The sequence below is a fragment of the Manis javanica genome, chromosome 13 (genome assembly GCF_040802235.1).
Source record: "Manis javanica isolate MJ-LG chromosome 13, MJ_LKY, whole genome shotgun sequence".
NCBI classification, from domain to species: domain Eukaryota; kingdom Metazoa; phylum Chordata; class Mammalia; order Pholidota; family Manidae; genus Manis; species Manis javanica.
This window is the reverse complement of record NC_133168.1, coordinates 49,027,949-49,042,324: the sequence shown is the minus strand read 5'-3', so window position 1 is coordinate 49,042,324 and position 14,376 is coordinate 49,027,949. Positions and strand designations below refer to the sequence as shown.

At 36.2% G+C, this 14,376-nt stretch overlaps 1 protein-coding gene across 3 annotated transcripts in view; it reads right to left on the bottom strand.

The window, feature by feature from the left end:
* LAMA2 (laminin subunit alpha 2) overlaps positions 1–14,376 on the bottom strand; it is a 588,333-nt gene that overhangs the window by 429,336 nt on the left and 144,621 nt on the right. For all 3 annotated transcript variants that reach the window (XM_073219597.1, XM_073219595.1, XM_073219596.1), the window contains one exon: positions 6,029–6,141. In XM_073219597.1, the coding sequence (XP_073075698.1) occupies positions 6,029–6,141 (113 nt within the window). The remainder of the gene's footprint in view (positions 1–6,028; positions 6,142–14,376) is intronic.

Genomic DNA, 14,376 nt, shown 5'->3' with positions numbered 1-14,376 from the left:
TTGATTAAAACACGCTTTTCCCAAATAAAGCTATAAATGGAGTAAAGTCACACAGAGAGTGGCAAATATAACTCAAGTTTAAGATATGGTAAGAAAAGTATTAGTGAGAAAATTTACTTCATGTTTTCAACCTGAGACTTATATGAAAATTCATAAATTAAAAAATGCACAGCATATGTTATCATAAGAAACACAATAGAATTGTGTCATCATTTAATCTGCAGCTTGAATAAATTCTTACCTTATGGATCAATGGTCTTCATTGTTCATTCATTCAATCATTTATTTATTTAATAAAAAAGCTTTGAATGTTTATATGTGGGTCACTATTATAATGGCTTAGAATATGGCAAATTAAAAAACATATAGGCAAATATCTCCCCTCTGATGAAAACTGTATTTAGAAAGATGAGGTAAACAACATTCATCATAAATAGCAAAATATACAGAGTAAGTAAGGCACTGATATATTTTATGTAGAAAAATAAAGTGGGGAAGTGGGGAGGGGGTTAGAATTTTAAATTGGGTTACCAGAGAGATCCTTGCTAAGAAAGTGACATTGAATAAAACCCAGAGGAAGTGATGAAAAGGGATACAGGAAATTGGGGGAAAAATTCCAGACAGAAGGAGCAGCAAGTGCAAGGGCCTTTGGCATTCAGTGAGGTGACCAGTGGGGCAGCTGAAGAGGGGAGATGAGGGCAGGGCTGAACGGAGGTGAAGTAAATATCCTGTAAATCCTCGTGAGGCAGTGTGCCTTTCTCACCGGGTGCAATGGAAAGCCATTAGAGAGTTTCATTGGATGGAGTGATGTGACCTGTTTTTTGATTAAGATCAATGTGACTGCAGTGCTGAAAACAGACTAAAGGGGAGACAGAATTAATGTTCAGCGAAATGTAGACACTGAAGCTGGTTGCCACATTAATTAACGATTAAAAGGTCGGCACAAATTCATTTAGAAGGAGAATACATTTTCTAATTAACTACAGATCCTATTTGTGACACTGAATCAATGCTCTTAAAAAAATAAAACTAAAGCAGGTAGCCCTGTGATTTCAATTATGTTCTGCTATAGGAAACAAGATGTATCCATGTAGAACATTTTGAACATGTAGATTTTAGTCTCCTCTATAGTTAGTTTTATATTCATCAATTTAGCAGTGATCCACATAGTGCCAAGAAAAATTCCATCATTTGTAAAGCAGACATGGACTATTCTTTCATCAAATCTGCTGATGAAATGCTGGGCAATAAATGCTGCTGAATGCTGAGCACTATGATGGATGTAAACAGGCAGAGATTTCTGCCTTGAAGAACTCATATCTAACGGGACCACAGGGAAATAAATACCTAATCACCAGCAATGGACTAATGCCTTTATAGAGATCTGTCTCCAGGAGGAAACCCTTACATCAAATATACTATGTTGAATGGAAACATATTCAACCAGACTACTTAAATTTTGTATGTTTTCTAAATAAATTACATGTGTATGTCTTTTTTCCTTTTTTGATAATGAGATATTAAGTGCATAGATATGATTTACATTCTTTTCTACCTGTTGAATGATTAATTGTGAATTGTATCTATCTCACTTTTTTCACTCTTTTATAGGTGGGGCTAACAATGTTCTGTAAGTAACAAAACAACAGATCTTTTTAATAGGAATAAGAAGAGAGTGTGAGGAAAGACTATGTTATGAAAGAATACAATCTCCCTTCAAGATTAAAAAATCTCATCACCTTTATGATGTTTAAACAATAAAAACAAATACATGGAAAAAATGGGATACATTGAAATATTCAATTTATTTCATGCTTTACTGTTACAGAAGGGTTAAAGCATGAACAGTTTAAGGTTTTAGGAGAAGATACTTGTAAGCTGTTCACATAGATTCTTAAAGTATATTAGTATTTGCATAGAAATGCTAATTCAACCTCTTTCCAAAAAATAAGTCTCATTTAGAATTGTTATTCTAGTTCACTAAATATGCCTCTAAAAGGTCAATGAATAGAATGTTTAGGTCAATATCTCTGTAACTATAAGGCAACCTTTCTTGGCAAAGACACTTTTAGTTTTGGGAGAATAGACCAGGCAGCAAAGCAAACTATTTACTGAGGGGAAGAAGATTCCACCACATGAGCATAATTAAGTCTATGGCACACCTGGGTTACCCAGGAATGAAGATGACCTCCCTCTATGCTAGCAAAGTCTATTAAAAAGCTGCCCCTCTGTGTTTTACCCCATTTGCTAATCAGCTTTCTTCCCAAACAAATCAAAAGACAGGACTAACAATATGCCAGATTAAAAAGTCATACAGTGAGATCAGATATCAACATATACTGTGATCAAAATCTGATTGAAAAGGGAATAAAACAGAATACTTTGGACATCTAGTAACCTTCAAGTCCCTATCTTTTAATGCTGTATATTCTTCTCTGTCTTCATACTAGATTTTTGTATGACATCACTAGAACAGTTAAGCTTCTCTTCAAGTTTATACTGATACTGGAACTGTATAATACCCAAATTTGCCAGAAGAATTTAGGTGTTATATTGTTATTAGCATTATATCAAATTTCTTGCCATGATATTATAGCTATTTTGCTAATTTAGAAGTTGGGGAAAAGCATGATTAAATCATTTGCACAAGATATTCAACAAGTAAAGAGCAGTTCCCAAAAAAACTTCTTTGGGAAAAGTTTATAATTCCTTAATAATAAAATCTAAAAGCAATCTACGTATTAAATAAGTTGGGAAAAGTTTATAATTCCTTAATAATAAAAATCTAAAAGTAATCTATGTATTAAACAAGTAGTTACTTTCTTATCAATAAATTGTCACATTTTTCTAGTACTTATATTGAATTTTGAAATGTAAAAGAAATTTCCCCATATAATTTGTAATGATTTAATCAGGAAATCCAGTGGTGGCTATTTATATTTAAAATAGTAATTTATTAAAAGGATTTCACAGAGGAGCCAAGTGTGGATCAGTCAAAAAAAATTGGAGGTTGTTGAAATTTATACCTCTCAAAATAAAAAGGAGAAAAAATGGTAAAACCTCTTGCTGAATCGATGACAAACATTTAGTGATATTTACCTATTCATTATAAAACACTTCCCTTTACTCCCAGTTGGATGATAGCTTTTATTATGCTGAATAACCTATTAATCCTTCATATTATAGGTGAAAAGACAGAAATCATGCCATTTTAGAACTATACTAAAATGTACTCAAAAAAGAGAGATCTAGTCCCTTGTTTTATAATAAAACAGATGTTGGCTGTGTTCTCCTGTGGAAGCCAGGAGGTCATAGTATGGTGTTTCCAGAACCCAAACAATGTATGGACCCCTTAGAAGTATATATACATCCAAAATTCTCATGAGATCCCTAGGCTAAGTCTTCAGATCTCAGTTTAGGGAATAGTCTCCATATTGGGGTCTGGACTTTGACTACTCAGGTTGAAATCCCAACCCTGCCCATAATAACCTTTGTAAAGAAAGCCAAGCCACTTGACCTTTCCAAGTCTCAGTGTTCTTCAACTACTAAATAGGGATAATGACTCTAGTTGCCTTACAGGATTATTGTGAAAAGTAAATAAAAAAAATAAGGATATCTACATTTTCACTGCTGCTAGTACATTGAAATATGCGTGCCTACAGTTTTGCTCCTTAGCTAAGTAAGTTCTGTGAACATGATCCACAGTTTGACCTCCAAAGCCTAAGGCCACATGAGAGGTCCAAAGCCTCTTCCTATCTGAAGAATTTCATTATAAAACATGGTCACAAGACCTGCTTAACTTGTAATATCATCCAAACACTAAATAAAAAAAGTCTTGAGTCAAGTAGAAATAAGAATTTATTTCATTTTACATTATGTTCTCCTTCTTTTGAACACATAGTAGGTCGATTTGCAGGAAGCAGTAGAGGGCTAAAGTAAAGATGGACATGGGTGGGCACCACCCTGGGATATGGGAGCATATGAGTACATATCTCTATACCAGTTCCACTAGGTATCTTCCAGACTTTGGCATCAGGCAGGCCTGTCTCACAAACAGAATCCTGCCACTTGTTATGATGGCTATACTATAAAAGATGTCCTGGAGTATTTGCTCATCTTAAGCCTATCAAACTAAATGGGAGAAAAGACAACAGGAAAATAAGTTCACATAACTTAAGATACTAGGAATGGATGGGTAGGGATGCAAAGTAGTTATTAGGAAAATTATTAGGAAATTATTAGGATAATTATATTAGCAAATAATTAGGAAAATATAAAGTTTCATTGAAAAATGGGCTTTCAGGTGGACTCTTTGACCTGTTCGATTAATTATAATAGGTATATTAGATAGAAATCATTTAGTAAAAACTTGTGATTAGAGCATTCATTCAGTTTTAAATTTGAGGAAAAAAATGCTATGTTTAATAAGTAAAGGCTATTGCAGTTGAGCTCAAAGACTAGCATAAGGGACTTGTGTAAATTTTATTAATAATTAACTGTCTTGCTCCATATGCAATCTTAAAGTATGAGCAGAGAGTAAACCAGAGCAATTAACCATCATTATTAATTGATTCCCTATCCCAGGAGATGACCTGAGGCAACAGATAGCAGACTCACTCCTGATTGGGAAGGCCAGCTTTCGATGACCACATGAAGGGGGAGAACTACCGTGACTGATAAAGGACCAAGCTGTCTTCACTGGAAAAAGGACGAAGCCCATTTTGAGGCTAGGATCCTCCAGGAATTCATGTACAAGACTACACTGGCCTCAAGCATGATTGATCACCCTGTTAGTTTGCTCTGCCTTCCCCTCCTCAATAGTGCTCTGAGACTTCCTGAGAAATATCATTAACTAAAGGCCGACATTCAACTGCTACTGTGGGTAGAAATAAGTCCATGCCAGTTGGCAATTTAGATGCAACACTGAGCCTCTGCTGCCACTCAGTTGTTCAGACCCTGGGGTGGACAGAGGGTAGAAAGAGGGTCTTCTGGGACACCCATCAGCCAGCTCTTTGCAAGTTTTAAAATGTGCAACCTGGTCAAAATGGAAATGCCTGGTGCCTACCTGGCCCTCAGAAATGTGACTAACCCCCACTGGCTGGTGTTTTTCTCCACTGCGACTATCTGTGGAAACATGACGTCTATAGTGTACGGTATCTGTTTTCAAGCATCTTGGCCATTCCCCCCTTTGCTAACCCCAGACTGCCTTACTGCTCTGTCTCCACTGGGCCAGGGATGAGTGGTGGACCATCTTTACTGATTTCAGAGAGTGAAAGAGAAACAGGCTGAGTTGACATCATCTAAGTTCAATGTCTCCAGTCTCAGTCACCAGTCAATTAAACTGGTTTTCTAATATGGAATAACAGCAAAATATGGGAATATTTTTCCAGATTCTATCCTATTTGCAAGCCTAAATAATTTGGGGTGATGGTGATTCTTGATTAATAACTTCAGCCTGACCTAAATATTGCAAACAGAAAGAGGAAAGAAATTAATTGTAGAAGACACCCAGGCCTATGCAATACAAGCTCTAACAACTTCAACATCAATTTTATACAACTACAACTTTGTTACCTCATTTAGCGGCCCAAATATAATTTAGAAATCAACTGTCACAGCTTGCTCAACTCACAGTAATGAGAGGCAATTTACTCAAGAGGTTTGTTAACTAAGAACCTTTCAGGACACACACCATGAGCAGAGGGGGAGCACTGTCTCATTTTAAAAGTTACAAATGGCTCTTTTATATTTTCTTTATGTGAAATTCTGTTGTACTATATTTTCGTCATTCACTCTCATCAGTCAAAACAGAGTCACTCCTAATTCAGTTCTAAACTCTTCATGTGAATTCATTTTAGTTTTGCTTTAGAAATAAATGCTAGATGTTTAAAAATAACAGTATACTAAATGAATAGGTCCTCTGTTCACTGTATCAAGAAAACAATGGAAGAGGATAGAAAAGAGTATCCTCTCACCCAAACCCAATATACAGCTGCAAAAAAAAAAAAAAAAAACCCAGGCACTGTACCTGCTGTAAATCCAGTGTGATTGTCACATAATGGTATTCAATTCCATTCTTAATACTGGGACTCTGCCACCAAGTGTTCTTTCCATCAATTGCATTTGTAATCGGGTGTCTCTCTGTTGAATAAGTAACAGCATGTGAGAGGAGGAAAAAAGATCATATAATGAATTTATAACTATTTCCTTAAAGAAAAAAAAACTAAGTTGGAAACACCACCTATGCATATATCAAACATTAAAATAATATAAAGAGAGAAAAATTCATACCTTCAACAGAATTTAATGCCAACTTTTTCATAGCACTCTACAAGGTAGTATGAAATGGTTAAACACTTAGGCTATAAGAGAAGTCACTACTTAACATTCTGGTCATAAACTAAAACGAGAAACTAAAGAAAACTACAAAAATTAAGTGTGAGGAGATAATACCAAATTCTAATTGATGTGTCAGTCATTCAAAGAAGCAAAAGCACTACTGTTTGAGGCAGCTCTAGTATGCCCTCCACTTTGTTACCAGAAACATAAAATCCTGAATCATGATTGAAAGCTACTTGAAGATCTGCCCTTCTGACACATTCATTATTATCAAGACTTGGGCAATCCACTATGTATACGGTTTTAATGTAAAATTCTGTCAAATCCATCCTACGAGGCTTTTTGCAGTCAGTCATTCACTTGCCATCTTTCAACAAGTGTTTAAAAATGTAAGGAAAGACTGCAAATTTCCCATGTAGCTTCTGCCCATTGCCATAACCACTCATTCAGTGAAGTCTGCAGAGTAGTGGCAAGCAGGCAGAGCACAGAACAGGAAACCCCATCCTACCGACAAAACATGCGTCTGCCCTCACCTTGACTCCAGACAAATGAGAACAGGCCCTCTGGTGCCAACTGAAAGGGAAATTTGAGATAAAAAATAGGAGGTGTGAACACCCCAGTCTTTTCTCTCCAGTCCTTTCCTCCTTATAATCCTCAAACCTCAGTCCTCCTCTCCTCCAACTTAGCCCCACACATCTCACAATAGCCATTACCCTTGGGCTTGGGCTGCCAAAGCCCTCATTCCATTTTGTTGCTCAGTCATGATTCTTGTCCGAAAACTGTGCTTCTCATTTTCCAGCCATAATCTCTGTTCCTTTATTCTGTTGATCTATATTTTCATCATTTCATCACAGAAGGAGTGGGGGTTGTTGGTGGTGTTCTGGCTCTACTCCTAGGACTGCAGTAAGAGTGCTTAACTTCTTCCCTGCTTACTTGAAAGTCAGTACAGTTGCCCAAAGAAATGGAAACAAACTGGAGGCTAGCTCCCCTGCCACGCTTCTGCTCACTATTGAGTAAGTGGACTGTTGGTCTCCAGAACTTTTTAATTTTTTAAATCCCCAGTTCTATGAGATGTTTCAAATGAATGACATAAGGATAACCCTTTATATCAGAATACAATTGAAGGAATACTTCAAATAATGAACAAACCATATCTACTATAAGGATCAATCATGTAGCAATCAAGCCATGCATTCTAATGCTAATAGTGATGAAAGAACATTAAATTTGGAATATGAAAGAATTCATCATATACTAAGCCAAAAAATAAATTGAACTAGTAATAAAAAAACTACCTAAGAACAAAACTCCTGGATCAGATGGTTTCACTGCTGAATTTTATCAAACATTTAGTGAAGACCTGACATGCATCCTCCTTAAGGTTTCTACTAAAAAGTAGAAGAGGAGGGAATACTCTCAAACTCATTCTATGAGGCTGACATCACTCTAATAACAAAACCAGGCAAAGATACCACAAAAAAGAAAATCACAGACCAATATCTGTGATGAACATAGATACTCAACAAAATATTAGTAAACTGAATTAAAAAATACATCAAAAAGATCATCCATCATGATCAAGTGGGATTCATCTCAGGGATGCAAGGATGGTACAACATTTGAATATCCATCAACATCATCCACCACATCAACAAAAACAAGGCCAAAAACCACATGATCATCTCCATAGATGCTGAAAAAGCATTCAACAAAATTCAACATCCATTCATGATAAAAACTGTCAACAAAATGGGTATAGAAGGCAAGTACCTCAACATAATAAAGGCCATATATGACAAACCCACAGCCAACATGTATTTAATAGTGAGAAGTGAAAGCTTTTCCTTTAGGATAGGGAACACGACTAGGAAGTGCACTCTCCCCACTTTTATTCAGCGAAGTTCTGGATGTCCTAGCCATGGCAATCAGACAACACAAAGAAATAAAAGGCATCCAGAGTGGCAAGGAAGAAGTTAAATGGTCCCTGTTTGCAGATGACATGATATTGTACAATAAAAAACCCCAAAGAATCCACTCCAAAACCACTAGATCTAATATCTGAATTCAGCAAAGTTATAGAGTGCAAAATTAATACACAGAAATCTGTTGCATTCCCATACACTAACAATGAACTAGCAAAAAGAGAAATCAGGAAAACAATTCCATTCACAATTACATCAAAAAGAATAAAATACCTAGGAATAAATCTAACCAAGGAAGTGAAAGACCTATACCCTGAAAACTACAGGACACTCATGAGAGAAATTAAAGAAGATACCAATAAATGGAAACACATCCATGCTCATGGATAGGAAGAATTAATATTGTCAGAGTGGCCATCCTGCTTAAAGCAATCCACAGATGCTTAAAGCAATCCACAGATTCAATGCAATCCCTATCAAAATAGCAACAGCATTCTTCAACGAACTAGACCAAATAGTTCTAAAATTCATATGGAAACACAAGAGACACTGAATAGCCAAAGTAATCCTGAGAGGGAAGAATAAAGTGGCGGGGATTATGCTTCCTGACTTCAAGCTCTACGACAAAGCCACAGTAATCAAGACAATTTGGTACTGGCACAAGAACAGACCCATTGACCAATGGAACAGACTAGAGAGTCCTGATATAAACCCATCCATATATGGTCATTTAACATATGATAAAGGAGCCATGGATATGCAATGGGAAAATGACAGCCTCTTCAACAACTGGTGCTGGCAAAACCGGACAGCTCCATGCAAGAGAATGAAACTGGATTATTGTTTAACCCCATACACAAAAGTAAACTCAGAATGGATCAAAGACCTGAATGTAAGTCATGAAATCATAAAACTCTTAGAAGAAAACATACGCAAAAATTGCTTGATTATAAACATGAGCAACTTTTTCCTGAACGCATCTCCTTAGGCAAGGGAAACAAAATAAAAAATGAACAAATTGGACTACATCTAACTAAAAAGCTTCTGTACAGCAAAGGACACTATCAGCAGAACAAAAAGGCATCCTACAGTATGGGAGAATACATTTGTAAATGACATGTCCAACAAGGGGTTAACATCCAAAATATATAAAGAGTTCACATGCCTTAACACCCAAAGAGCAAATAACCCAAATAAAAAATGGGCAGAGGATATGAAGAGACAGTTCTCCAAAGAAGAAATTCGAGATGGCCAACAGGCACATGAAAAGGTGCTCTACATTGCCAACTATCAGGGAAATGCAAATTAAAACTACAAGGAGATATCCCCTCATACCAGTTAGGATGGCCAACATAGAAAGGTCTAGGAACAACAAACGCTGGCAAGGATGCGGAGAAAGGAGAACCCACATACACCGCTGGTGGAAATGTAAACTAGTTCAACCATTTATTGTGGAAAGCAATATGGAGGTTCCTCAAAAAACTAAAAGCAGAAATACCATTTGACCTGGAAACTCCACTCCTAGGAATTTACCCAAAGAAAACATGTTCTTAGATTCAAAAAGACATATGCACCCCTGTTTATTGCAGCACCATTTACAATAGCCAAGATATGGAAGCAACCTAAGTGTCCCCCAGTAGATGAATGAAGAGGTGGTAAGTACACACAATGGAATACTATTCAGCCATAAGAAAGAAAGAAATCCTACCATTTGGAACAACATGGATGGAGCTAGAGGGTATTACACTTAGTGAAATAAGTCAGGCAGAGAAAGACAAATACCAAATGATTTCCCTCATTTGTGGAGTATAACAACAAAGTAAAACTGAATGAACAAAATAGCACTAGACTCACAGACTCCAAGAAGGAAGTAGTAGTTACCAAATGTGAGGGGTGGGAGAGGACAGGTGGCGAAGGAGGGAGAAGGGGATTGTGGGGTATCATGATTGGTGCACATGGTGTGTGTGTGATCACAGGGAAGATAGTGTAGCTCACACAAATAGGGACTCTGTGGCATCTTACTACACTGATGGACAGTGACTGCAATGGGGTATGGAGAGGTACTCTATAATAAGGGTGAATGTAATAACCACATTGTTTTTCTTGTGAAACCTTCAGAAGAGTGTATATCAATGATATCTTAATAAAAAAAGAACCTCAGGAAAAAAAAACATTTCTAAACATTTTTATTCTATATTAATTCTCATTAAAATAGTGTTTTAACTTGTTTAATTGAAAACAAAGGTTTATGAGTTACTTATGGAAATATGAGAGCATAGAACAGAAAAAAAAATTCATTTTTACTGTTAACTCATTTAAGTCAACTAAACACCTAGATGGACTTTGTTTTATACCAAGTCTTACCACATTATCAATTCACTGAGATAAGGCATTGTATTTACCTGATTAATGAAATGTAAAATTGCTGAATATATTTAAATATACTTAATAATTTAATAATTAGCATTAGTTGATTTGTTCTGTTAAATCCCAGGAAGGTGTCACATCTTTATAATGACAGCAAATACCATATGCATAACTAAATATCAACTATGCCCTCGGTGGCATGAGTGGGTGCTGAAATTGACACATTAGGAATCAGAACCATAAATGAAGTATTACTGGCATGGCTTATAAAGAAAAATAAATATCACAGCAAATATTCCCCAAACATACTCCTGAACCTTCTTTACAGATTGTGCATTTAATATGTGATAGAAAACACATACACAACCACTTTTCCAAATCAAATTTGTAGCTCTTAGGTAATTGTGAGAGAAGGTGTCTTATTGGAAATTTTGATATCTGCCACCTTAGGTGAAATTGATATGAGAATTAGTCACAAAAAGGAGGACGGGGAGATTAATCAACAATTAACCATAATCTCCATTATGAAATTTTAATCATAATTAATTTGCAAATACTGATTAACAGTTGGCATACTTTCCTTATTTCAAACAAGATAGAAACACAACATCCTGAACAGGGACAGCTAAGCAAGTCAGTCCATGGGTTAACTGCATCTAAAAACCGGCTAGAGAATCATTGATGATGTTTACCTTTCAAACTGCTAGTTTTTATTTGGAAAGTTCAATCTGTTAACAGTCAGAAGGTCAAGTTTCCTTTTCTTTGTATGGTAATTAAGTACAGACCTTCTAGATTTGTCTAGCTATCCACTGAATTTGTTGAATTTTATTGTCTGTAGCTCAAACTTTTACTAAAATATATTCATGTAGTTCACGGCTAGCTTTTTATCGCTGTGGGTATCATTCTTTCTAAATTTCTAGTTCCAACAGGACTTTGAAATGTAATGAAGCTGGTAATTTAAAATTAATCACACAAAGTAAATGCAGGCTATGATACATTTAAAAAGTACTACTTGTACATAAAACTGGGAAAATAAAAAATAGACCTCAAATGTGCTCTTCCTTTACTAAACAACTTATTTACTTTTTGTCCCAGTGTGAAAATATGGGGTGGGATTACCTAAATATGGATGCCTTCCACTAAGACACAAGAGATCCCAAACACAGAACTCTGAAGAGAGAAGTAACAGGGTCACTCGCGCTGAGACTCCAGTGGGCAAATGCATTTCATCCATTTTTCAAACTGATAGTCTCTACTCAATTATTTTCCACCCCAATCTTTGCACCTTCCTCCCATCCTGTGTCTATGACTGCACACATTCTCTTCTTTTTCTCCTTCCCTGGAACACTTTCCCCTCTTAGTCAGGCAATTCAGCTTTTTCATGCCCAAGTAAGAACCTTCATGTTGGTTCTTTTGTGACTGCCTTCGTGGAACTTTATCCTGATACTTCAGTTCTGCTGATGTTTTCCTCCTCAGAAATTTTACTTCATTTATAATATGGACCACAAGGTATAGCCCTGAGTTTACCATTTTGAATATTTGCTTAATTGCTTACTATACTCAAGCCTTATTCACCCTAACATTGTACCAACAGACAGGAACTATAAATGTAGGTATATAAACATATATATAAACATATATGCATATCTATGCACACACACCCACACATACATGATTTTACATATTTTATCTAACTTTCCCTCCTGCCCACCCTATCTATACCCTCCCAACTACCTGCCCTCCACTCCCCTTACCCAACGCTTTCCATGCCTTGAGTTTCTCACATTCTTTTTGAAATCATCAAAGCCACCAGTCTCTGAACCAATGGTCCATCAGGCTTCATCTTCTTCCCTAATGAACCTAAAGACTGTATTCTATCATTTCATCTATTTTCTGGCTTTTACTTCAGTTTTCTTACTGTCTTACCCTTCCACTCCACTTTCTTTGTAAAATCCATGAGGATCAGTACAAACATTTGATTCTTCCATTTTACCCCATATGGAATTCTCACTTTATTTTAATTATGGCTCAGCAATTCTCTTGCTATTTCCCTAAAAAGCTAAATTTCACTTCTTTCCTCAGCAGAAGTCCCAGATGCACACCTTTTTTTTTTGGTATTATTAATGTACAATTACATGAGCAACATTTTGGTACTAGACTCCCCCTATTATCAGGTTGCCACCGCACACTCCATTACAGTCACTGTCCATCAGCGTAGTGAGATGCTATAGAGTCACTACCAGATGCATATCTTAATGAGGAAATCAAGACCATTAAATAAGAATTTCTTCCCAAATACTTCTTTTTATCTACCTCTACTCATCCTCCCTCTTTCAGATTTGATCAGTTCAAATATATGTATCTCTTAATTTAAGGCTTTCACTTGTGATTAATAACCCACCTGTCTTTACCTGCAGAGAGGTACCTCCTCCATCAACACTTTATCTTCAACTTTTCTGGCCTCTCTTTTTAGTATCTAAACCTACTCAAATGTTCCTTGTCTTCAAAAACTTCTACAACCCCACATCTTCCTCTGTCAAACGCATCCATTCTCTTTCATACTGAGGACACTTGAGAGACTATTCCCACAGTCCTCTCTTCTCCTTTACCTTTCATTTATCAACTCTGCAATGTGGCACTTGCCATCATCAATCCATTGGCTTTAACAAGACCACCAATGGATTCCATCTTGTCAAAATCAAGGGAAACCTGTTTTATACTTTCCTTATTCAACATGATGGGAGCAGTTATTATTGTTGATTACACATTCTTCTAACAAATTCTTTCCTTCTTCACATACATGCGATCTCATTCTTCTGCTTGCCTTCCTTGAACTCATTTCTCTTCTTTTCCTTTCTAGAGTCTATTTACACATTCCACTTATATCCTTCCTGGATATTTCCCATAGCCTTTGATATTTCCCCAGGGCTCTGACCTAGGTCCTTTACCATTGTCATTCTACACAAGAATAGCCAACAGATGGGCAATGTTCAAACCCTCCCTATACCATAGCTATATATACCATAGAAAACTGCCAGAGTCATTAAAAGGCAAGGAAGGTTTCTTAGAATTGCCATATTTGGCTTCTTAACTTTTCTCTTTAAGACATTCTGTGATATATATGAACACCAATTTTAATCACAAAAGTCCCAAAAGCTCCAAACACATTAACGTCTTCAGCCTCTCTAAATTATATAATAGAGAGAGCACTATGCCTCTTTTGGTTTAATCAGATCCAAGAAAGAATGCACAAAGCCCTCTAACAAAAAATATAAACTGTGAGAGAAAGCTTTCTTTACAACTGAAGAAGAGAAAACTAAACACATTTAAAAAGTAATGTAATTGTGAAGTTTTATACCCTTTATAACTCAGCTCATTGACAGTAAGGATTCATTTTATTAACCACCCCTACATATTTGATGATTTCTCAGTGTGTATCTCTAAATTAACCTTTATCTCTAGAATTGTCTCACACCATTCTCCCCTTCTCCATGTCAATTCTTTACTTCTTAAACCAAAATAGCTACTCTGGGTATATCATGCAGTTTCACACCTTCAAGATTGATGGGTGCTTTTTCTTTTATAATCTTTTTCCCTTTTCATCTGACTCTTATTTTCTCAGTGCATGGGTCATTTTCTCCCAGAAATAGTTAAATGACCTCTCTCATGTTCCCTTAACACTCAAATTACTTTTCTGTTTCCTTTATTTCCCCTCTAAGTCTCATAAGTCAAGGGCTGCGTATGATTT